This window comes from Rattus norvegicus, chromosome 3 (assembly GCF_036323735.1).
Source record: "Rattus norvegicus strain BN/NHsdMcwi chromosome 3, GRCr8, whole genome shotgun sequence".
In the NCBI taxonomy this organism is placed as follows: domain Eukaryota; kingdom Metazoa; phylum Chordata; class Mammalia; order Rodentia; family Muridae; genus Rattus; species Rattus norvegicus.
In genome coordinates, this window is record NC_086021.1 from 143,862,917 (window position 1) to 143,889,198 (window position 26,282).

Genomic DNA, 26,282 nt, shown 5'->3' on the forward strand with positions numbered 1-26,282 from the left:
TGGGGAGAATTTCAGAGGAGTGAAGAGAGCCTATATAGTCAGAGTCTATGTGTCAAGACTCTTCTCACTAAAGCTTCCTTGAATGAGAATTTGCTACCTCTCTGGTGGTCACATATCCTATATTCTGTTGACTTTTGTACTTTGACAGAATCTCCGTGTAGATTATGTTGATGAGACATGTAGAAAACTGGGTATCAAAATATAGTTTGGTAAATGTTTTTTCTTTGCCTTTTAAATCTTGATGCATTTTCTTTCTTTGAGCCTTCTCAAACCAGCATGCAGGGATTAAATTGATGACTTCCTGGAGACTGTAATCAAGGAGCAGAGTGAAGAGGGGCATTTATTCTAAAGCTTCATCTGGCAAATTCAGAATATCCTGGTTTCTACCAAAGACCCGCTGAGCTCCTGCCCAGTGGCCCCAAACCTCACAATTTCTTCAGCATGAGCTAATAACAATGATGATCTATTTCAGAACACTGTACCCACTTTTATGACTTGTTTCTTATAATTTTTCTATGTCTGTTCTCACATAGGTAAACTATCTTTTAAAGTCTTCTCAATGCCATCAAGAAGAATTGGTCATTGATTTTTCCCAGGGATGTGGAGATTTTTGAAGATAGGCATACTCACAAGAAGAGAATAGACAGAGCCAAAGAAAAGCCAAAATCATTTAGCAAAAAAGGAATTCAGTAGAAAGATAAAAGAAATTCCCATAGTCTCTATTACTTCCCACTCTCATTGTAGAGGATACTAATTCTCCATCAATTTCAGGTCACTGGTAATTCTGAGTAACAGGATGACACAGAGGAAAGGCAATTTCCTCTTTGCAAGTTCTGGGAAGTAGAGTGGGCGACGTGTGACTAACAAAAATTAGAATTGTGAGAAAATGTTCTCAAGAGAATAATGCCCATGACAGGCAAGCTGACAAACTAAACCAGAGGGGAACCAACATGAAAACCTTACCCGGCCATCGCTTGTCAGAAGAATGGAGTCACTCTTTATGTCCCTGTGAATCACTCCTTGGTTATGAAGGTAGGACAGCGCTTTCAGAACTGACAGGCAGACAGTAGCTATCTGTTCTTCATTCATTCTAGAAAGGAAATAACATTTAAGGATGAAGACAGGTTTAGGTACAGCTTTCTGATGCTCAGAAGATGCCACTTTCTTGGGTTCTGGTGAACTTGTTTCTGTTTCTAGCCTCACCTAGAAAAATCTCCAGATAAAGAAAATGAAGTCCCTGGGACATGATTGCCACAGAATATTAATCCTGGCACTGAACGTTCCAGGGGTCCAATATAAGTCAAGAGAAAGTGACCACATTTGATAGCTTTTGTGTAACTAGTACAAATTCATGTCACTGAACTTACATTGAAGGCACTGAAGTTGTATTCGACTAGAATTGAAAATTTTTTGTTTCCTAACAGGTCATTGCAGTGACATAAAACTTTGACCCTTTACCTCTACCTTTTGTCCTCAGATGGTCCTGGTGGAGTTAGCATACGGACATGGCAACTCATGAGGAAAAACCTAGACCCCATGTAAGTGATGAGAAATTCTCTTGTTTACTAAAACTACATTCTAGTAGGTTTCTGAGATTGGGTCAATGTGTATGGGTGCTAATTTAATGAATGGGCTGTTTATTCATGATTTAGTAATGATCTCTGTGGGGGCTGCAGTCCTTGAGTGCACAGTATTAATAATTTATGAAGAAATCATGGTGGTAGTTACTACAGTAGTACTTTGAATCATCTGTCTTACCTGGTATGAGTGACGATGTCTGTCAAGGCACCACCTTCTAGAAACTCCATGACCACCCAGAGCTCATCTCCAACAAGGTAGCTGTTATACATGTCAACTACATTGTCATGGTGGTAATCACGCATTATCACGACCTGCATGAGGGAGAAAGATGTATATTTACTTTCTGCTGCTGAGATCTGGCTATGTTTTCACTGGTGGGCATATAAATACTTTGAGTGAGGTGCATTGAGTGCTGGGGAATTTCGTCAGGGATTTACTGTGGATGACAGGCATCAACAATAGTTATGATAGTGAAGAGAATCAAGTGAGTATATTTGCTTAAAAAATGACAGGCCAACAGACATTGGAAAGATAAGAAGGGTGAAGGGGGGGAGAGAAAGGTTAAAAGAGGGGAGGAGGAAAGGAAGACTTTAAGATATAAAATTTGATATAAAATTTATCAAAGATACAGTTTACTTCAGCATTTGGGAAAATGTAATCAGACACATCTAAAGGACTTGTATAGATCACTCTCCATACTTTACTGTGGGGCAACCCACTGAGGATTTATAGTAGCTGAATGGATAGTACTGGGGCCCATGTATTAAACAGTTATTAGAGGGACTATAAGACACCAGATTACTTGGGATAGATCTGAGGAAGAATTGGTCTGACTACAAAGAACATATTTAGATGGCAACATGCTATAGGCTGTTAAAAAGCCAAATTATGCCTATTTGTTGGAAAGAGTATCTGGGAATTGTTGCCCTGTAGCTACTTCTAGTTGATTTTCAGAATTTGTGTGAAGTGGTAAGCTATGTCTGTCTGCTCTGAAACTGTGATTTAAGAAAAAAAATTCTAAGAATCAGAAACAGGATACAGGGAAGATGTTCAAGCCCACTTATCTGGAGCTTTGTGTGGCTTCCAGGGCTTATGTAAGCTATTGAGCATCTTGTGGGAACTAGAGATGAGGGAGGCCACTGGGCCTTCATGGAGCCTCCAGTGATGAGGTTTCAGAAGTAGCTGAGAGCTCTGTACAGTGCCCATGGACCAACTCACTTCTGTACTCTAATAAGAGATGATGTTCTCCCAACAGAACGTCAAATGTCTCAAATATCCATAGACTATTCTGGAGATGTGGACCAACAACTCTATCAAATCACTTATTCCCTGATTGCTGGTAAAATTACAAAAGGGACAAGATTCCAAAACATTGTTTGGGTTTTTTTTTTGGTTTTTGTATTTTTTGATACAGTTACTCCTGTCTTACTTATTTTAGAGCTGCTAATTGATACATAGGCAATAAATATAAAAAAGTTGATGTGCAATGTATAACGAAGGCAGAAACTGATGTAACAATTATTATTATCAGTAAGACAAACATCATAACTCTAATGGAAAAGCAAACAAAGGGTATATGATTTAAGGAAGGATGAAATGGCATGTAAATACATAAAAATAAAGTCAGACAACTAATAATAAACTTTTAATTAAAGTAGTAAGATTTCTCCATGTCTATGAGAACAGCAGAGATAATATAATATCTACTAATTGCTGAAAATGTGACTGAGGATTGTTATTGGTAAGGAACCAAATTAGTACCTTTCTGAAAACATTATATATTAACTCTCTAAAAACTATATATATATATATATATATATATATATATATATATATATATATGTGTGTGTGTGTGTGTGTGTGTGTGTGTGTGCCATTTGGCTTGTTCATCACACATTATGAATCCAATAAGGCTATAAAACATGAGGCTAAACAACATTCACTGAAAGCATTATAAATCAGAGATTATTTAATAAATATGATTTATTTAATATATGATGGAAAATTTGAGGCCATTGAAGAAATATGCTTGATATATTGATATAAGAACTTACTATCTAAAATTTCATTAACATGAAATGAAACCTAAATTAAACATTAAGTTAAAATATAAAGCTATCTGTCTACATGTATAGCATTATTCCAAATAGAAGATAAGTAAACAGTAAAATATATATATATATATATATACATATATATATATATATATATATATATATATATCTTGAAGGCTTGAAGGCCTTGTGAATTTATGAGTTACATATCCAACAAAAAATGTATGGAAATAGTTTTTAAAATGAGTATGTACTACAAAAAAATTTTTGTCCTTATAATTCTATAAATGATGTAATACAACAAATATCTGTATAGCATTTACACTGTTATAGATACTATAAGCAATCTAGAAATGATGCATCATGCAGAGGAGAATATGCATGAATTAAATGTAAGCACTTTACATCCTTTATAGAAAGGGCACAAACAGGTATGGACTTTAGTGTTGGCAGAGTTAGTAGGACAGATCCTCTAGGCAACATATGTTGAGTAGTGAGTACACCTACAGAGACAGACAGCACAGTACGAGGTAGCTCTGGAATCTGCTGGACAGGCCTCAAACCCTGGCTTCACAGTCAATTAGCCATATGATCCTGGGCTAGTCGTTTAACCAATCTGAGTTGCTGTGTCTCTCAAGTGGTAACACCTTTCTACCTCAAAGCGTTGTTTCTCAACTAGGATGGTGCTTAGCACAGCGGCTGATATGCATGGAGTACTTTAAAAAGGGAACGGCCATGCATGCATAGATCAGGACTAGAGGAAGGACTGCAGGGAGATGTTGATTTTTGCCTCTATTTGCAGTGCTAATCTATGCCTGGAAACATAATATTTCTGTCTGTCTGTCTGTCTGTCTGTTTGTCTGTCTGTGTTGTGGGGGAGGTATGTAGTGTTGTGTACATGGGTATGAGCAGGTATATGGAGGATAAAGGACAACTTTAAATGCCGTTGCTCAGGAGTGTTCTTGGTTTTTTGGAGCAGGGTCTCTCACTAGCCAGGGTTTCACCCATAGGGTAGACCCTCTGGCCAGAAAGCACTGGATTGGAGCAAGTGCACAATTGGAGCTCTCCCACCACTGGGATTAAGAACACTCATAACCATGTCAGTTTGTTTGTTTGTTTGTTTTGTTTGTTTGTTTGTTTGTTTGTTGTTCTTTTACTTGGTTTCTGGCCATAGAACTTAGGTCTTTATGCTTGCATAGGAAGCAGTTTCCTAATGGCGTTTTCTTCCCAGGCCCTGCATACATACTGTTTTTGAAATAGGCAGTAAATATTACATCAACATGAAAAAGAGGCAATGGAAACCCAGCATTTACCTCATTAAAAAGGAGTTCCCGTCTCTGTTGCTTTCGGAGGTCCATTTTCTTCACCGCCACTTGCTTGCCTGTGTGCTTCTCTGTTGCAATGCACACGATGCCTGTCGACCCTTCTCCGATTTTAATAAAGTTATCCAAATATTCCCTGGGGTCTCCTGGGCTGACCACCAGTTGCAGGGCAGCTCGAAACTGTTCATGGGATACCCTAGAGGGCTGCTGGTCTGAAGAGGAGCCCCAGCTGGGTGGAGGGTAGGTGCTCGAGGAGATACTGAGAGAGCTCAAGTAAGAAGCGGTGGAGATGTACTGAGAACTGGTTTGCAGGGACGGATGATGGTATAGGGATGCTTTGTGGTACCCAGGATACTGGTGGCTACTTGAAGAGTAGCCCACTTTGCTTTGACTTTGAGGTAGTTTGGTGGGGCCTCTGGGATAGGTGTCGGACCCTGACAGTGGAGGACTGAAGACCATCTGTGCTCGATCATAATCCACCTGGGAAGACATACATGGGCAATATTTACTAGATCCCAATCTGATGACTCTGGCTGCGAGAAGGAGGAGGATAAGCAGTGCCAACAGGACTTGCCGGGGCAGCTACAAATACCAGCTACACCCAAGAAAGTGCTTCCCCATATCTGTGCTTCCTACCCCTACCTCCAACCGCAGGCTTATTTGATCAATATGATCCTTATCCAAGATATACTTTTTGTTTATGCCATAATTATAAAGAAAAGACCCCATTATAAAGGACATTAATTCTCAGTCAACATTTGAGGGAAAATGTCAGGGATAAGAAGGAGAATTTCTCCTTGCTTTCAAACTTATCTCCTTGAAGGTAGTGTGTGAAATTCTTATACACAACACAGCAGCTATACCTATAAAAGGTAAGTCGTAGCTTCTGGTGTTAATTAGCTTTTGCTTCGATATGGAGTATTAAGTAAAAGTGTAGGATTTTTTTTGCCAATTAAGTTCAGTTGAGAATAAGGAAAATTTTCAGGTAATCATGAGAAAAAATATTTGGCATTGTCCAGCCTTCAGTGAGATCCCAGCAAAAACCATTCCACAGTGATGTTGAGGAGTAGGGATGAGGGAACTCGGTAGTGGAGATGGAGGAGAGTAAGAAGAACAAGGAAGGGCAAGAAAGCCAGCAAATTGCTGTGTCCATTTGAAGGGCCCCAGCCTTGTGGTGCAGCTTCTCTCAGTGAAATCCCTTACTCTGCCTTTCTTCAACCGCTCTGTCATGTGAACACATAGGAATCTGTCTGAGAAGACCATGCTTCAAGCAGTAAGGCTTTCTGCCATTATTGAGCTAGAAACTGACACCCATGAGCCAGAGTGAAAATGTCTCCTTTAGTTCATGTCCAACCTTCAGATGACAGTAGCCCTGCTTGATTCTTTGACTTATAAAAGATGCCAAGACAGAATCGACCACGTAAGATCCCCCAAATAACTGATATCTCAAAATGGTGAAATAGTAAATGTTTGTATTCTGTGTCTAAGAGTCAATGTGCTAAGTAGCAGTACATTTCGTTTTGTGAGAGTTCTTTACAGAGCAGTTGTTAGCTTATATATTAAGAAATCTGACCCAAGGATTTATGCAAATTGATGAATGTATACTGCTGTTTCAAGCAGCAAAACTCTGGGATAACTTGTTAAACAGCAATAGATAACTTAATCATGGAGACATTTTTTGACTTCTGCTATGACTGATTAAGCTTGAGAGAGTTATTAGACACCCATGTGGAGATGTCACCTAAATGACTTAGACATCTTTTAAGTCCAGGGATAAATGGAGAGTAAAGACATGAGTGTGAGAACCATCAATGCTTACTTGATATTAAAGACATGATGCTGAATTTGTAACAAAAGGTGCAAGGAACCCAACATCTACATGTTTACAACATCAGAAAGAACAGAAGGACTCCGCAAAATCAGGATGAGAAGTACTGGCCAGGGGGAAGGAAACACAAAGGCAGCATAGGAATTTGGAGTTGTGGCCAAAAAGTATTTTATGAGGAGACAGCTGAGTGTTGCTGAATCTTCATTGAAGTGGACCCATCACCTATAAACCCGGCAAGACGGTGGACCAGGCAGGTGTCGGCATCATCTGTCTACTGCATGTAAGGATGTCTATTCCATTATACAAGGGAGCAAGGACTGCATATAGTGATCCCTTAACAGCCACTACCCGTTCTTGGTTGTTCTGCAGTGTTTTGGCTCTGATAACAGTGATGTCCTATAACACATGGAACATGTAACACATGTAATAGTCACTTGTTCCAGCTGCAGGGACACGTCACTCCTTCAGATGGATCTACTGCTCCGATGACATTGAAACAGGGAACAGGTATCCCCTAAGCCAGGGTCCTGTCCTGTATGCAGAGGATCATACTTGGGCATATCATGACTCTGATAGCTATAGTCAAGATCCTCAGCATCTTTGAGCCTCGGTTTCCTCATTTGTAAAATGAAATAATGATAAATATATTAACATCTCATTGCTTAGATTGTAGAAACTCCAAAACATTGTGTAGATATGAAAGGATTTGAAAGATGACGGGCCAATAAACTGTTAGAGTTCTGTAAAGCACTTCATATAATAATGTCACTATAAAAGAAAAAAAAAACCTCAGAAACAACAAAACTAGTTATCGTTTACAGAATATGTATGCCATACCAATGTCATATATGTCCCTGTATGTTAAGTTCTTAAAACAATAAGACATAAAGCTTTTAATTATGATACACTGCACAATTGTTATAATTCACCTACTCCATTATAAACCAGACTGATTTCTAAGACCCTAAGTATGGGGTGTGTGTGTGTGTGTGTGTGTGTGTGTGTGTGTGTGTGTGTGTGTGTAATGGGAACAGATTAGAGGAACATCACTGTAATAAGCAATTGGAGTCTTGCTTTCCATTGAGCTACCATTAATCAAGGCTCACCAGCAAGGGGAGAAGGAAAGACTAAGTCTACATTTTTATGTTTGAAAGTGGGTCTTGGGAGCTGCAAATGCCATCACTTTCCAGAGTCCTCATGGAGAGATTTTTTTCTTTCTCACAGTTAAGACAAAATTGCATTCATCTCCCATGAGCATGTATAGCTGATTTCTAAAGGTATATTACAGTGAATCCACAGCCCGTAGGAGACACAAACATCACATTGCACTGTGTTGGGGGCATTTCCTCCTCTATCAGCTGTCAGCAGCATTATTCGGGTCCTCTCAGTGCAAGTGACTCATGGCATAGAAGACAAGGCACACGCCTGAACGAAGGGGACAATCTCCTCTTGCAAACAAGACACAATTGTTTTTTTAGAGCTGAGCATCTTCGAAATTAGGTGTTTTAGAGAAGATGATGCAATTGTCTTTCATGGCTGCTGCTAAGAGGTGCAGACTCTTAAAAAAGTGATGTGGAGCAAGCACAACCACCAGAGACAATGTTAGAGCCAAGCTAAGTGACTCAGAAAAATTAACTGTCTGCTTCAGGCAAGTGAACATGAGGTCTCTCCTTGGGGCCTTTATCCATCCACTGAAGGGGATGATAGCAGACGATCAGGCTTTCCACAAAAGTGGAGGAGTGATCCCCCTGGGGCCATGGGGTCACCGAACTGCAGCTTTCACATTGATCTTAACCAACTGCAGTGATGGAGTATGTTACAGGCTCATGCCTATGGCAAAGACCTCATTCCTTTTAATTCTGTTTTGTTTTCAATAAAATTGAGGCTTGGGAACATAAAATATTTCATATGTAACTCAGGTCAACGGCCCTCTATGCCCATGAGAATCACAGGACACACTGCTTCTGCCGAGGTCCATCCTGTCCAGACGTGGGCATCTGGATGTCCTGAGCCTTTAGCATATTGGCACCCAGATCTCATTTCTAGGCTGCTGTGGCATTCCCACTATTCCTTGTCTCCTACCTGATCAGTGTAATCAAAGCTAGGATTTGTCCTTATGATTAAAATTTGTTGACATTTTCCTGTGGTTGGGCTCCCTCCCTAAGGGTCTACTCTATTAAAAGTCTGTTCTTGAAAGAAAAGGAAGCCCTAATGACAGCGTTTGTTGAGTGCTTTCCATGTACCAAGGACTATTCTGAGTACTCAATGCACATCATGGCATTTCAACCTCACTTTAAACAATAAGACCTATTTTATTTTATCAGATGACTGAGGCATATAGGTTGAAGTAGTTCAGATAAAAAGACTTTAAGCTACTAAGAAAGCAGAATGACAGTGCCAGCTTTCTTTCAGTCATTTTCCACTTGGGTCATATGCAAATTCACCGAGACAGGCTTCATTGATGGGGGATGGGAGTAAACAGAGGGGGCAGCATGTGAACTGATAATGGCAGAGATAAGGGATGCCCTAGTACTTCTCTGGGACCTTACATGTCTGAGCAGTCTGGAACAAAATCAGAACTGGACCAGAAAATAATGAATGATAAGGCCTATGGGAGGAGAGAAACACTAGAGTTATAGTTTTGTTTTTTAACAGTGTTGGCTTAGATTACTTTTCAAAAATATACAAAAAAGTGGTTGTGTCAGGAAAATGAATTGATCATCTACGTAAGCAGCTTATTATTTTCAGTTTTGCTTTGGCCAAAGCCAACTTTGTATTCCGTAACAATGAAACCCAGCTCACATCCATATGGTCTTTTACAAAGGGAAGCCTATTTGCTTTTCTGAGCTGTGGCACCTCTCCGTCATACACACTCCCGACATCTGTACTCATTCCTCTAACTTGTCTTTCTCACAGTAGTCTATATTTGGGAGTTTCACTGAAACAGAGGATCTGCCTATGTACATTCTTACATACACGCATTCATGCAGAGGAGTCAAACTTGAACTATGAAATCTATTCTTCATGTAATTTAGAGACATATTCCAGAAAGAAAAGGAATAGCTATGGGGTTTACATGAGCAAGCCTGTATCTTGTATTTGTGAAGGGATGTAGAAGCTAGTCATTTAGTAAAAGCACAGTGCAGTTGAGTTAGGCTATCAGAAGGGATGGTAATTACTAAGTGAACCACGGCATCTCCCAGAACCCACACCCTAAACCATTTCCAAAGGATGTGTGCATGCAGTTTTCCCCCAGAGTCCCTAGTGCAAGGGCTGAGCAGGAACAGAAAGCCTTAATGTTGGAGAGCAAACAATAGAGACACCACAAAGACTGTCCCTATTCCACCAGGGAAAGCGGACCTGTGTGTTTTGTGAACAAACAACTATAGGAATGGCCTCCCTCCCACGTACTCTGAAGGGGATTCCCATATGATTCAATGTAATAGGAGACAGCCAGATCAATTGTTTTGCAAATTATCACCCCGGGCTGCCAAAGCAGTTAGCTGCAGAGCAAGAAGACCACTAATGGTCATTGTGCACCAGCTACATTTGGAGAGGGAATTCTCTCTGCAGGAATCTTTAAAACTACAGACAGAAGAATAAGGCACTGTACCTTCCTTCCTTTTGGGGTGGTTAATAACAAGCACTTGGTTTTTAGTTTCCTGAGACCTTTCAGTATACCATAGAAATTAATTCTTAAAGAAATGTGCCTTTTCGTGTCTCTAGTCAGGGTGTGAAGTCAGGGAGGAAGTTTATTATGTGGGAATAAATAATTCCCAGTTACCCATTCAGCCAGAATGCCCTTCTACAATAAGTGCACTGTCTCCAAGGATAGGGTTAGGTACAGGCCTGTGATGTCTCAACATTATAAGTAATTATAGCAATGAATTCATTTAATCAATCAATTTCAGCAGTGGTGCACTGCAGTGGACAGGGTATAAAACTCCTCACCGCTATCAGTTGCCCAGATTACAGCTGGCTGTCAGCCAGAATTCCCCTGATCCATGTTAGTTAAATGCACATTAATCTGAATTTGGCAGTGTAATCAAGGCCCTAACTGAACTGTGAAATTGAATTCTGCAGTAGAACATCATTTGACCATTTTATGCCAAGGCAGGGGGAAAAAAAGTAGAGGGTGGGAGAAAGAACAGAACGGGGGGAAAAATCATGCTACAGCATCTCTTTGTCACCAGGAGCTCCTTCACTGACATCAAGGGAAGCTGTGGCTGGATGGTGCTGGAAGGTGGTGCGTGCCTGTGATGGCTGGGCTGTGCATCTCTCCTACAGAATGGGGACTGAGGAATGTTCCGTGAAGGATGGAGATTACAGGGAAGGGAGACAGCTGCTTCCAGGGCTCAGTTGTGACGCTCCAATACACCTTTTTGGAACACAATGAAACAAAGAGATTGCTCATCTCAAAAAAAAAAAAAAAGGAAAAAAAGGCAGACTGGGTGTTGCTTGCTCTACATAAATCAAAGCCGGGATAAAAGCAAACAACAGCCCTCTATTGTCTGAGAATGGAAAGTACATCTTAAATTTTTCTTGACTGAAAGGAAAATGTTAACAGGACCAGCCTTGGCATTGGGAAAGGAAAAAGAGCATCTGTATGAGAGTCAGGGAGACTCACTAGTGTTTTTTTTCCCTGCAGAGACATTTAAGGGATTGGTAATTAGGAAAAGGCAACTCAATCATTCTGGTGCCCCCCCCCCCCCGTTGTGCTCTGCAATCCAGTTTCTCCCCCTTGATAGGCAGGAAACACCGCTGATGGGGGATGTTGATTCCTGCTTGCTCTCAGGCAAGCTGTAGAGCCCTGCTTGAGGCTCATGGGCTCATGGGCCTTCCTTCTTGCTTTTCCAAGCAGCTGGTTGCTGCCCTCTGAGCTACAGTCTGTCTTGTTGCAGGGCATGAAGGAACCCCTTGTTGAACCCTAATAAAGTAGTTACTGTTGCTTCTGCAAAGACAATACTTTGTTTTTTATTGATGTGGTGAGTTTCCTTCCTGGTATTTAATTTCATTTACAAAACAGAGCAATTAGTTTCATAGTGGATGTGGCATATTTACCCTGGCTGCCTGACAGGGGTACATAGCACATGCTGGGGGTGGATGTTCAACTTTGATAAAAGGGACACGTGCTGACAATGAGTAGTGGTTATGAGCAACCCTTGTGACCCTCAAAGCATTCAGCAGTTCCTTATGCTGCTGAGGTAAGGTGTTTGGAGGTAGTTCGGAGACCACGTGCAGTAGGAAACTCTTCAGTGCATTGAACAAGTTGTCAGGGATTTTCCCCCAAACCCTTGAGTTGGAATTTCATTTTGGCCTACAGGGATATACATTTCATAGCAAGGATCTCACAGAGTCAAGTATTTCTTGACTTGTAAATAGACAAGTGCACGGATGTTCAGATAAGTGCCTGTGATGTTACTGACTTCTGCAAATGGGCAGAGAGTACTTCTAGGAAGAAATGACTAAGTCTGTAATGAGCAGACTTGAGCACATGGATATTTCTGGCTTTTCTTCCACCTCTGGATTGGCATGCATAATTATGCCCATAATTGTTTTTCCTAACTCAAAGGAAGTAGCCTCCATCCAACAACAGGCACTCTGCCTCATCGTCCCCCGTGCCTGTAAGAATGAGCAGGGACTCTGAGTCCGTGGGGATTGGCTTTTTGCTTCTGAGTATTTGTTCATGTATGTCAGGGTTCTGAGAAAATTAGGGATGGACAATACCAGGCTAAGCTCATTTTTCCTCTTAATTTAGTAGCAGAGGGAACTCATCTGACCAAAATATGACTTTTGTTAAATCATTCCCAGGAAGTAAAACATTCCCAGGAAGGTGTATGTTCATGTATAGTAGAAGGGGGTATCTCCAATTATACCTGTATGGCAGGTGTTAAAGATTACATAGTATTATTCTTTACATACCTCAGCGGGGGCCATACAGGGACATGCATATAAAGGAAAGAATGATAACGACAATAACACCCATTGTTATGTGAAGTCACTTAGTATTTTTTTCCATTTCTTTCCTCACTCAGGTTTTTGGTGAAGTCTGCAGGCTTAAGCAGCCATACCATTACACTAAGGATCAGGCTCCTAATGGGTTCCTAGGTGATGGCCCACAGGGGAAAAAAGCAAAAGAGAAAAAAAATAGAGCAAGAGTTGATGCTTTTTTACTGCCCGAGTCTGAGCATGCCAGTGCCACCAATAACAATGCGCCATTGAACAAGTGATTCCTGAAGGCTGGGAACCTAAGTCATTGTGATTTTCCTCCCTGAGAAAGCAGAGGGCCAGCCAAATAGTGAAGAGGATTCCTCCAGACACACCAGAGCAAGCTCTAAGTGAGCTTGCACACTTCACTGTGCACCTATTGTTCTAGACAAATTGTGACCACCTTAATATGTCATCTGTTTGAGATACCAAGAACTACAGCAATAGACACTCTTGTTGTCCTGCATATAGGAGATGATATAGTAAACTGATCAAGATGTATACATAGCCCCTAGCTTCCATGATGAATCCAAGAATTACACTTTGATTCTAGAGTGATATAAACATTGTGTGATGAAATTAGAGGTCTCATGTTGCTCACTAAGACTTTGTATGGTAATGAGGTATTTACTCAGTACACTGGCCTTCTGTGACCCACATCTCTAAAATGGGGATGGTCCTTAGGCATGGGGAAGTCTGTGAAGAGGAACTAGATAGGATTATAGAATTTGTATCTATGGTTTAAAAACACGTAAGATTACAAACGGAGAGGATATATAGGACCAGCTTTACTAGAGATGGTAGCATGTTTTCTAAGCAGAAATATCACCAAGAATAAGGGTTAATACTGTTTGCCATGTACTAACTCCTTGATGTTTATTAATCTTATTTGATTCTCATCACAAGCTCAAAGTTCGAAGCCTAGACAAGCTCATGTAGTTTATAAGGACTCAAATAAAAATCTAGGCCTTGAATGTTTCTGTATTAGGTAACAACATTTTATCTTTAGGAAATTCAAACAAGGCTATCTCATCCAAGGTAGGATGAATTCATAGAAAAAGTCTTACAGATCATCCTACCTAAGTCTTTATTTTTGTAACTTGTGGCTTCAGTATTTACCCATAATTTATATATTTGTTTTGGATATTTTATATATTTACATTTCAAACCCCTTCTTTGGTTTCCCCTCTGGAATGCCCCAATCCCATCCCTCCTCCCCCTGCTTCTACAAGGGTGCTCTGTCTCCCACCTACCCATTCTCACCTCACCACCCTGGCATTCCCCTACACTGGGGAATCAAGCCTTCACAGGACCAAGGGCTTCTCCTCCTATTCATGCTGGATAATGCCATCCTCTACTACATATGTGGCTGGAGCCAGGGGTCCCTCCATGTGTATTCTTTGGTTGGTGGTTTGATCCCTGGGAGCTCTGAGGGGTCTGGTTGATTGATATTGTTCTTTCTATGGGGTTGCAAACTCCTTTGGCTCCTTCAGTCCTTTCTCTAACTCCTCCATTGGGGTCCCCATGTTCAGTCCAATGGTTGGCTGTGAGCATCCAACTCTGTATTTTTCAGTCTCTGGCAGAGCTTTTCAGAAGACAGCAATATCAGGCTCCAGTCAGCAAACACTTCTTGGACTCCCCAGTAGTGTCTGGGTTTGGTGTCTGTATATGGGATGGATCCCCAGGTGGGGCAGTCTCTGAATGCCCTTTCCTTCAATCTCTACTCCACACTTTGTCCCCAGATTTCCTTTAGACAGAAGCCATTCTGGGTTAAAAATTCGGAGATGAGAGGGTGACCACATCCCCAACTGGGGGCCTTGCCTAACCTCTAGATTTGAGATTGCAAGCTGGTACAACCAGTCTGGAAATCAGTCTGGTGCTTCCTCAGAAAGTTGGAGATAACTGAGGACCCAGCTATACCATTCCTGAGCATATACCCAAAAGATGCTCCAACACATAACAATAACACGTGCTCTACTATGTTCATAGCAGCCTTATTTATAATAGCCAGAAGCTGGAAAGAACCCAGATGTCCTTCAACAGAGGAATGGATATAGAAAATGTGGTACATTTGCACAATGGAGTACTACTCAGTTATTAAAAACAATGACTTCGGGGGCTGGGGATTTAGCTCAGTGGTAGAGCGCTTACTTAGGAAGCGCAAGGCCCTGGGTTCGGTCCCCAGCTCCGAAGGGAAAAAAAAAAACAATGACTTCATGAAATTCTTATGCAAATGGATGGAACTAGAAAATATCATCCTGAGTGAGGTAACCCAGTTACAAAATAACACACATGGTATGCACTCACTGATAAGTGGATATTAGCCCACAAGCTTGGAGTTCCCAAGATACAACTCAAAGATCATATGAAGCTCAAGAAGAAGGAAGTTCAAAATGTGGATACTTCAGTCCTTCTTAGAACAGGAACAAAATACTCATAGGAGGTAGAGGGTAGGAGGGACTTGGAAGGAAGTGAGGAGGGGAAGGAGGAAAAAGGGGGTAAGAAGATCAGGTATGGGAGGATACAGGAATGAAATACAAAGGGTCAGGAATTTGAACGGAGGTGTATAGCAATGGGGGAAGGGGAACTGGTGGTAGCCACCAGCAAGTCCCAGATGCCAGGAAAGCAGGAGGTTCAGAAGACCCAACAGGTATGAGATTAGCTAAAATCCCCAACGAAGGGGAGGGAGAACATGCAATTTATATTTCTAAGTGACTAGAAGTCCTATCTGGAGCATACTATAAACAGACAGCCCAAGAGCTTCCTTGTGCACATGAATCTCACTAGTATCCAGCAGTGTGTCCTAAATGGAAAGTCATACACCCATTTTTCTGTTCCTTAGCTTTCCTCTAGGAAAATACAAATGTTCTGGAAGTCAGAGGGATGCAGTTTTGACCCTGACTCAGCACTGCATTGACATACTTTGGGAAGCCCATAAGGATAGCTCTCTGGAGTTTCAGCTTCCTCAACTGCCCTACAAAGGAGCCTGTTTTTTTTTTTTTTTTTCTGGACCTGAAAGGACTAAATTTGGCAATATCTACAAAAGGTTTCTCATTGTTCTTAGAACACAGTGGCCCTGGTATCATAGCCACTCTCTGCATGCCAATATAGATACTGGCATCTCGGCTACATGAATGAGTAAGTAGGCTGTTCTGACATGAATTCGTTTAACCCTCAGACGACCTGATGAGGCAGGGTCTGTCTTTCTCTCCCTTTTATGGTTACAGAGGAGTCAGAGTTAGGCAGTCACCTGGTAAGTAAGTGGTAGCGTTATGATTCAAGATTTGAGCAATTTTCCTCCCCAAACTTAATCCCTAACTGCTCAAAGCATTTGATCAAAGGTAGCTGTAGATGGCTCCCCTGGAGCTATTTGATTTTGTATGACCTTGTCCATGGCAAAGGGTGATATATTGCAGATATTTTAATTATTGTGACTGAAGAATGGGAACCCTTGACACCTAATAAGGAAGGGTACGAGGATGCTGTCACATGCTCAGCAAAGCCAGAATAGCCCCTCACAGGAAAAGAATTACCATATCCAAAACATCAGTAGTGTCAAGGTGGAGAAACCCTGCCTCTGAATGAAAGAGGATGATATAAGAATATATTGAAGTAATTTTTGATGCAATATCATTACATTAGAGCCAGAAAGAGTTCATGAAGGCCAATTGCAGGTTTTGTAATCTCAGAATCTGTCCCTGTGTTGTTGGAGATCTATGCTGGGGATTAACACAAAACATCTGGACTGCAGTTGGTACATGAACTGAATGAGCAGGTGACTAATGTGACTCCCAAACCTTATTCTGTAACTTACAATGGGGGCAAGAAATTTTGCTATGAGCCTTAACTAAGCAACACGTATATCTAACACACTGCAAGCACCAGGAGAGCCACTGAATTGTCACTGTGTCAGGGATTTCTCAGGGGCTTTACCCCAAGGTGTTCTGGTAGCACCAAGACACATAAGTCAACATCCTTCTATCTGCTTGGTCCCTGGAGAGCTCTGAATGGGCAACAATAAACTCAACATGGCAGTATCTCCCGCTAGGTCACTGTGTGATGGACATGTCCTCTGGGGAGAGTGGGAAGCATTCTTTCTTTCTTCTTGCTACTTTATGTAGTAATTGAGGAGAGTGGCATCCTACTTTGTTTGCCTTTCCTTTCCCACCTCAAGGTTTTATCTGCTCAGCTTCAAGATTTAAAAGGAGAGAATAGATGTCAGTATCAATGAATGTTATTATAACTTATATTCTTTTCATTTTAATAAGAAAAGTGGAGTGGGCTTTTGTTGTTGTTGTTGTTACCCTACATTTTTCTTCACTGTGAGTTAGAATTAAACTTTTTTAAAAAATCAAAGGACAGAGCATCAAACAAGTCTTTCTGTCTCTCTGTCTCTCTCTGTCTCTCTCTGTCTCTCTCTGTCTCTCTCTCCTTCCCTCCCTCTCTCTTATCTCTCTCTCTCCCTCCTTCCCTCTCTCCCTCTTTCCCTCCCTTCTCTCTCTCTCTCTCTCTCTCTCTCTCTCTCTCTCTCTCACACACACACACACACACACACACACACACACGCAAATAAATGCATCCTCCTTTTGTTCCATGGTATCTGTGCCATTTTTTCCCTATGTGAATATCACCCACCCTTCTCTAGAAACTGTCAGGAGGCAAAGCAAAATTATCTGAGTCGTGATCACTATTTCTTGCCCCAGCAGGAAATCCAAATGCAATTGGTTGACTTTTCAGAGTACAGCTCTAAAGGCAGAGGCACCTAACTGTTTTTAGAGAGATGTTATATTTTTAATCAAGTAAGTGTTTTAATTATCAACATGTTTCCCGCCTCTTGCCCTCCCACAGAACCTGCTCCTCAATTCTCCTGGGTTTAGGGGAACATGGGAGCAGCAGCCTGCTCCTTTGGAACAGTGGCTTAAGAGTGCTGACAACCTCAGGGCAGACAGTCTCATGTGTGAATGGACTCATGTTGTTCCTTAGCCACAATTGATGATGCATTGGTTTTGGGTTTTCAAAAGCTGGAGTTCAGGGCAGGAGTTCTGTTTTGATTTATATTTAGAAGTCTATAAGAAATGAAGCAAATTCCCATTTTTGGCTCTGTCTCCTTCCTCTCTTCCTCTTATGTCAAAGTTCTGGAGGGTTGTGAAATTTAGCTTAGATTTTAGTTGCAAATTCAGCTGAAGCCCTGAAATAGCGTGGGCCTGCATAAAGGGGAGAGCTAGACTGGGAGAAATGGCAAGCTTGAATCTAGAGGTTTTGTGTAGACAGCTAACTGAAATCTCATGTGTGACCTGAGACTCCCTGAATCCCAGTGTTCTATTCTGGGAAATGAGTGGCCAAGGCTTACTCCTCCTGGTTATGCTAATCCCAAAGGTCTCTAGGCATGAGTGAAGTGCACTAGACAGGACTTAAACCAAAGTGCAGAGTCTGAAACCCTTCTAGTAGAGCTAGGGTTTATCTCTAGCCATTTCATTCTGAATCCTGTATGAAAAAATGGGTCCAGCGATACCAGGCTGACTTCATTTTTTCAAGAGAAGTCTGAGATCTCATAGTTTGTGACTTATGAAGTAAAAAATGGCTAAACTTGTTGATGGGACAAAAATGACCCCAGGGCTGAAAGGTGATGTATTTCAACAGTATTTTCTCAAGGACAATGACCCAAGCAAGTGCCTTCCCATTTGTTCATGCTGAGGACTGAATCCGGGGCCCTGCATGGGTATGAATGTACTCTACTTCTCAGCCCCACCTTAGCCCGTTGTTCTGAGACAGTCACTAGGCCCTTGAGACTTATTCTGTTGCCCAGGGTGGACTTGAACTTGTGATTCTCCTGCTACAACTCTATGAGTTCTAAGATTACAGGAGTGTGCTCCATGCCCAGTGCATTCTTTACAATGAATTCCGAGCATGTCAGTTGATTCAGCAGTAGAACATATTTATTTGTTTGATTCTAGAACTATGAAGGGCTCATCCCCCTGGTACACACAGAGAATGTGTGGTAGAGTTGTGTTAAATACCAGGATATTCATGTAGGTGCTTATGTGGGTTTGGCTATTGGCTAGTGAGACCTGTGGCCAGCAATTGTAATAGAAAGAATGAAGTAAAGTATTGGTGGTACCTTAACTATGGTCATTCAAATACACTTAATATGGTGAGATTAAAAACACGATTATCATTTACATTTTAACTGGAGTGTGTTTTTCATGCCTCATTTTCTCAGCATTCACTTCTAATTTTTTTTTCCGTGGGAGCAAAAATAATGGGCCCTTTGTTTCTTCTAACATATAGCTTAATTCACTTTCTGTTTTCCCAAATGGCTTCTCTTAAACATTTTAGATAGTAAGTAGAAGAAAAATTTAACTGCAATTGACAACGGCAGCTGAGAGGCTGGTCCCGCAGGGTTGTCTATGTTACCAGACAAGGTGCTGAGGAGAAAGCATTGATGTAGGAGTATTGACCACTAGTTCCATCAAGGTTGTCTTGAGACTCAAGGTAATCCACAATCCATATTCAAATCCTGCCTTTCTGCTTCAGTTGCACAGGTGAGGTAGCAATCCTTTTTAAGTTACCATGAACAAACCAACCATATGTACACTCCCTGAGCTGTTTATAAATGGCTTATATGCTCATGGAAATGGTGTGCTGTTAACCGAAGAGCAGTATGTTCCCCATAGTCTTCTTCAAGGTGTGGGGTATGGTGGACCTCTCAATTTTCAAAGCAAATTTATGTGAACCTTATTTAAGAATATACTTTGGGGTAGGGGCTGTCTCATTGATGGGGTACCTGCCTAACACACATAGGACTCTACAAAGGATTCCTAGAACTCTGGAATAAAAATTAGATAGTCCAGAAATTAGCTGCTGAAAATAATCATATAGAAAGTGTTGTTAAGATTTAAAAGAAATTTCCCTAGATACACAGAACACATGAAACTCAAGAAGGATGACCAAAATGTGAATGCTTCACTCCTTTAAAAGGGGAACAAGAATACCCTTGGGAGGGAATAGGGAGGCAAAATTTAGAACAAAGACTGAAGGAACACCCATTCAGAGCCTGCCCCACATGTGGCCCATACATATACAGCCACCAAACTAGATAAGATGGATGAAGCAAAGAAGTACAGGCTGACAGGAACTGGATGTACATCTCTCCTAAGAGACACAGCCAGAATATGGTAAATACATAGGCGAATGCCAGCAGCAAACCACTGAACTAAGAACGGGACCCCTATTGAAGGAATCAGAGAAAGGATTGAAAGAGCTTGAAGGGGCTTGAGATCCCATATGAACAACAATGCCAATCAACCAGAGCTTCCAGGGATTAAGCCACTACCCAAAGTCTATACATGGACTGACCCTGGGCTCCAACTGCATAGGTAGCAATGAATAGCCTAGTAAGAGCACCAGTGGAAGGGGAAGCCATTGGTCCTGCCAAGACTGAACCCCCAGTGAATAGGATTGTTGGGGGGAGGGAGGTAATGGGAGGAGGATGGGGAGGGGAACACACATATAGAAGGGGAGGGAGAGGGGCTGGGGGGATGTTTGCCTGGAAACCGGAAAACGTAATAACAAGTGAAATGTAATTAAGAAATACCCAATTTAATAACGATGGAGAAAAGAAAAAAAGATTTAAAAGAATGATTGAAAGCATGCTCTTATATAAAAGCCTGTCCTTTGAGTTATATATAGATATCCTGGATACACACACACACACACACACACACACACACACACACACACCTATATATACACACACACATATATATATACATATATATATATATGAGATATTTATCCATATCTCTACGTGTACGTTGAAGAATTGGGAAGTATTATGCTATTGTCTGTAATATCCTACAGCTGTTTACCCTTCATCATAGAACTTAGTAAATATGATCAGACTGTATTTATTATTTGTAAATTGTTCCATTAAATACAATTTTTGTGCTGTTTTGATCAGAAATCTGGTAGTAGATCCCAAAAGTCTAATTCTGATTCTAATGACATATGGACCTTGTTTTAAAGCCTTTGATTATGGAATTCATGAGAAAATAAGGTAAAATTGGATAATGATTTTCACTGCAAACACAGCAGACTTTCAAGACGCTGGCCATCTAGAGCCTTCCTGGCAGGGTCAGTCACAGAGAAGAGGTGGTGAACCTTACCTTTGGAATGCACATTGTGGGCTCAGACAATCGAGGGTAGGTGTAGGAGTTGTACGAGTGTCCTTGAGGATGAGTTTTAAATGCACTTGCTCCAAATGGCATCATGGGTTCCTGAAGCCCTGAGCCTGACTTGGATCTCTGGCGCATGGCTGGCTGAGGGCTTGTCTGATGCAGGTAGGATGATTTTGGCCTCCTATCATAGTCATCAAAGCTGGGTCCCCAATCACTTTCACTGTATGCCAGACTCTCCTTGGAGCACCTGCTGGTCCCTGCAGTTCTGGAAGGCGTGAGCTGGAATGAGTAGTCCAGAGGGGAGCTACTGGAGGCTCGCTGATAATCCCACTTGAGGTCACCGTACTCACTTGCTTTGCTCAGCGAGTCCAAGTGTGTGTGATAGTCGACAGGGAATCTGGCCAGGTCGGATTTCAAAGGCTTCATCTCAGGATAGTAGGCATCTCCATGTTTCATCTTCATAGCATGCCCGTTTTGCTTGGCTGCATGGCTGCCTCTATAGTACAGATCCAGGTCGTCTCCATAGAGACTCCTGTCTCTATACTTTTCAGTTGTGTAGTCCGTAGTAGTATCAGATTCACTAGAATATTGTGAGAAAGTAATGAAGCCGTTTTCTTCGGAGTGGCCTTGAATGCGGCTAGCTGCTCCCTGATCTGGGGTGGGTGGGCTTTCTTTCCTTAGGGAGTTGGAGCGAGTCACGGAGATGTTGTCGAAATCCTCTAGCAGACCGTTGATAGAGCTTTCCTTGCAGGATTTATTTCCTCTGACGATTGTCTAGGAATAATAGGAATATTGTTTAAGATATTAGCCCTGCTTTTATACTTCCTGAAAGATAGTTCCCCTACTTCCTTTAGTTTAAAGTACAGAAGAAAACATGAGAGGAACTTTTAGCTAAAAAAAATTTTTAAAAAAAGTAATTGTTGCCTAATTTCCTGGGAAAAATAAATCAAATATTCAACAGTAATCTGGGCTTTCCAATTTATGCTTACCTGTTGCATTAGAATAGAGAGGGTCTTTTCCAATTATTTTGCCAATAAAAAAATAAACAATCACATTCTTTTTAAATTACTTTCAATTTAAATTTTGATAATTTCATACATATGTGGTTTGTGAATATATTCACCCTGTTTCCCTCTCTTGCCCACTCTCTGACAGATCTTTCTTCCTTATAACTAGTATGGCACCTAGTGTCTTGGTTTTTGGGTAGGTTTTGTGAATGTAGGCACAGCTGCAATGTATTCCTTATTGGGTTGGCCATACCATGTCCATAAGATAGCATTTCACAGCACTCCACCTTATCCTCCAGCCCTTGCCATCTCTCTGCTTCTTTGTCTGTGATGTTCCCTGCTAATGGCCTGTTTGGAGCTGAGCAATCAACAGCCATATTTTTCTCAGCCTGTTGATCAGTATAAATCTCTGTATTAACCATTTCCCACTGCAAAGAAACCTCTCTGGCAGAAACACTTGCTTAAGGGCATAAACATTTAGAATGTAGTTTGGCGCGTGTGTGTGTGCATGTGCGCGCGCGCACACACACACACACACACACACACACACACACACACACACACCAGTAATTTCAGCCTGAGGGCCTGTGCAGACCTTCAGCTTCTAACAATAGGCTGGTGGCTATAAATTTTAGCAGTCGATAGTGTTTGGTTATAAAAAGCATATTATTTTAAAATTCACTATTCAGATGATTTATAAGCATTGTATATAAATGTGGGTAGAAATGGGTGTGCGGTCTTTATACATCTACGGAAGACATATCTGACTGATGCTATAAGACTTTATGAACTATTCTAGAAGACACTTTCTGAAACTGTGAATATGGAATAGAATGGAGAATAGTTATGTGGTTTCCTTTGCAATCCAATGTGACGCTGTTAAGTATATTACTACAGTTCTTGCAGTAGCCACATGTGTGTGTTACCATCTCTGAATCTGGGATTTTGCTAGGTAATGATGTGACTGTGTCTGGATCTCAGTGACAAAGTGTTCCCTTTAATAAACCTAAATAACATCAGAATACAAGGAACAGAAAGAAACGGCAAGCCACTTACGAAGCCAGTTGGCTGTACCTTGGCTTGTCATTACATGGTTTGCACTGAAATATATGGGGGTGGATAAAAGAACAAAGAACAAAGCGAGGCTATCAAGATTTTAGGAGAAAAATATTGTTTGAGCAAGTTGTAAGGAATTCAAAATCATCCTAGTACCAAGGGAAAGCTCAAAGCATAGGGAGAAGATCAAGCTGCCCTAGAGCCTGGAAGACACAGAAAGTACCTTGAACTCCATGCTGAAAAAAAGGACATTTTCCCCCTGACAGTCTTAGATTAGTTATTTTTATTTATGTCCATTTAAATAAACTTATTTTAGAATATTCTAACAGTGACATTTCATAGATGGGGCAGAGAACCCCAAAATACCCCTCTCACCCAGTGTTTCATGTATGGTGTTTTTGCATTACTGTTCATAAAAAGTCACCCTGACTCCATCAGCTTTTTCCTAGGGCTCCGGATTCCCATCCATGAGAACTAAATACTTATTATGTCTTTTGAGTCTCTGACAGTTCCTGAGACTTCCCTTGTGGTGGATGTTCTCGGCAATTTTGAGAAGCAGTGAACAAGTACTTTCAGAATGTCCCTCGATTGGATTTGTTTGATGTTCTCATCATGGTTAAACTGGGTTAATGGGTTTGCAGGGAGGAAGGCTGTAAAGTAGCAATTTCATCACATTAGATCTGGTGCACACTGTCAACATGGCTTATTTCTGTTAACGTTACCTTGGTCACTTAGGCAAAGTTTTATTGGTTAGGTGTTTAATCTCTAACTTACGATTCCTTCCTTCCCTCTAGGAATGGGACACAAGGTGCAGCCCCACTCCTATGGAGAGGGTTGGTGGCAGTAGGGGTTAAGTGCCACCTCTTTGCATAATGCTTATCTTTGCATAAAGCATTTGGAGTTCTGCATAGGAGGCTTGTGTCTTATTTATTTGTTTACTCAGTCATTTGTTTATATCAATACGACAGACTCACGGAAATTTATTAAATCCTTTGAGCTATGATCCATGCTGTGCCATTTGCTTTGTCACTCAGACAATTGGAGCTTTTGCCCCAAGAGGTTCTTCTATGTTGGTGTCTGTGTCCCTTTGACAACCGTCTTTCTACTGTAAAGCACACTAGCATTCTCCGTCACCACAAAGTGTTCTGCCTTCATTTCACTTTCACCAACCTCTGTTGCTTCATCAGCCAGTTCTCCAAGAAGCCCTCCTTCTATACATCAATGGTCTAAGGCATGCCAATTGGGACTCAGGGTTTACCTCATTGCTACTAGGGTATCATTTTCCCCAGGCCCTCCCAGTGAGCAGAACTAGAAAAATCTGCATTTGTACACTAACATAGTCATACCTAAATATTCATACACTTGTATGACTATTAAGGCGTGTTTATTTTTTGAACCTAATCTGGTACTATTACGATGTTCTTTCTAACTTCCTCTATTTTGCATCTGTAGTCTCTTGCTTTCCAGCATTTCTTAGACTGATATGTTTTTCCTGCATCCTCTTTAGTATGATGGATCTCTGTAGGATAATAGAGGTGACTGCAAACAGTTAACCTGTGGACTTAGAGCTGCCAAGTCTGCTATTTCTATGCATTGGTCACTATATTCAAAGAAATGTTCACTTCACATAAAATTAGGAGTAAATGTAATGGATGAGATTCCGTCTGCCTGATGATATAAAGTGAGAAATATCAGCAGTGCTATAAGAGAGGTGTTATTTGAAGAGAGGGATAAGAAAGGTCTCTGGTTGTGGAGCTCTGCTCTCCAGGCATGGATACAACAAGGTTCACAACCTTCTTGAAGTGAGAGCACCTGTGGTTGCCCACATGAGACTCAAAGAGTAAGCCTGCTTATGCAAGGCCTGGGGTATTGTACACAAGGTAGCAGAGGTGGTCTGGGCCCTCCCTGGGGATGGATGAGCAATTGACAGTTGCTGGAGTTCTGTGGCTGCCCACATTTGCCCACGTGCCTACACTTTAAGTAACACAGTTAAACTCATTGGTTCACCAAGCTTGCCTTGGGCGGAAAGGTCTCCTTACCTGGCGTTGTATCTGGATAGGCATTGGTTCACATCTCGACATACAAATTTACCACAACCATATGTAACTTTTTTGTTTTTCATTTAAAACTTAAACTTGCAACACTTATAAACCATATAGTATCAGGAATATTGCTTAAACTTTAGTGGACATGGCTTCTTAATCTACAAAATAGGAAGAATCAATACTTTCCTTGTAGCAATTTATTCACATTTATTATTGTGAATAAATTAGTTGACATGATTCCTGCCATAGAAAGTACTGGTACGTACCAGTAAATTCTTATTTGACTATTTTCTCAGTAAAGTTTTAAGTTAAGCTGAAAATTTGGGAAAGAAAACTGAAATTTTGAGAAAGAAGGAAGCTGCAAACAATAGAAATTTAGCCATGGCTGCATATATGGGACAAAATTGGATAAAAGTAGCAAATAAAATTGTTAGTAACAAGGTGCAAACCACAAATTTCTGAAATTAAAGGGGGAAGATGCAGTTCACATTTTCTACAACTGCAACATAAAACAGATGCCTTTTACTAGAACTAAAAAAACTATAACTGAATGCTTTTAAACCGTGTTAGTACTGTACTGGTCCTTCTTAAACAGATAATGTGTGAATCAGAAAATTAGTGCAGTTAGACTTTCAAAACTTAAACCGAACGACAGACATGGAAAATAAGGACTACTAGAAACTCAGTAAGCCCCGATGGAGACAAGTCCTCACAGGGAAGTTTCCGACTGCGGTTTCTCAGACCATAATGTCTACACAAGTCAGCCCAAGGTTCTGGGGAAGGAGATTCAGATTCAGAAGGCCTGCAGAGAGCCTGGAATGCTGGCACAGGTGTCAGCTACTGCTGTCCTGTAGCTCACACTGCACCCAATACAATCACATTTTTTTTTCCGGAGCTGGGGACCGAACCCAGGGCCTTGCGCTTGCTAGGCAAGTGCTCTACCGCTGAGCTAAATTCCCCAACCCCCCCCCTTTTTTTTTAGATTCTAGGCTTCCTGAATTCAGGGAACTTTTACAATGAAAATACAATGAAAATATTTTCTGTATATATTGTATATTACAATGAAAATATAATTTGAGTTTAGCAGGAGTCAGCATTTTGTAAATACACACACACATGCATGTGCACACTATTCTTTCTATGCATAAAGGCAATCTATCTATCTATCTATCTATCTATCTATCTATCTATCTATCTATCTATCTATCATCTATCTGTTGTCTA

The 26,282-nt window shown here is 41.1% G+C and overlaps 1 protein-coding gene across 4 annotated transcripts in view; it reads right to left on the minus strand.

Annotated features, from left to right (window-relative positions):
• Pak5 (p21 (RAC1) activated kinase 5) overlaps positions 1-26,282 on the minus strand; it is a 308,271-nt gene that overhangs the window by 14,513 nt on the left and 267,476 nt on the right. For all 4 annotated transcript variants that reach the window (XM_017591756.3, XM_039105018.2, XM_017591757.3 and 1 more), the window contains 4 exons: positions 20,939-21,724; positions 4,949-5,437; positions 1,759-1,892; positions 964-1,090 (listed from right to left, as the gene is read on the minus strand). In XM_017591756.3, the coding sequence (XP_017447245.1) occupies positions 964-1,090; positions 1,759-1,892; positions 4,949-5,437; positions 20,939-21,724 (1,536 nt within the window). The remainder of the gene's footprint in view (positions 1-963; positions 1,091-1,758; positions 1,893-4,948; positions 5,438-20,938; positions 21,725-26,282) is intronic.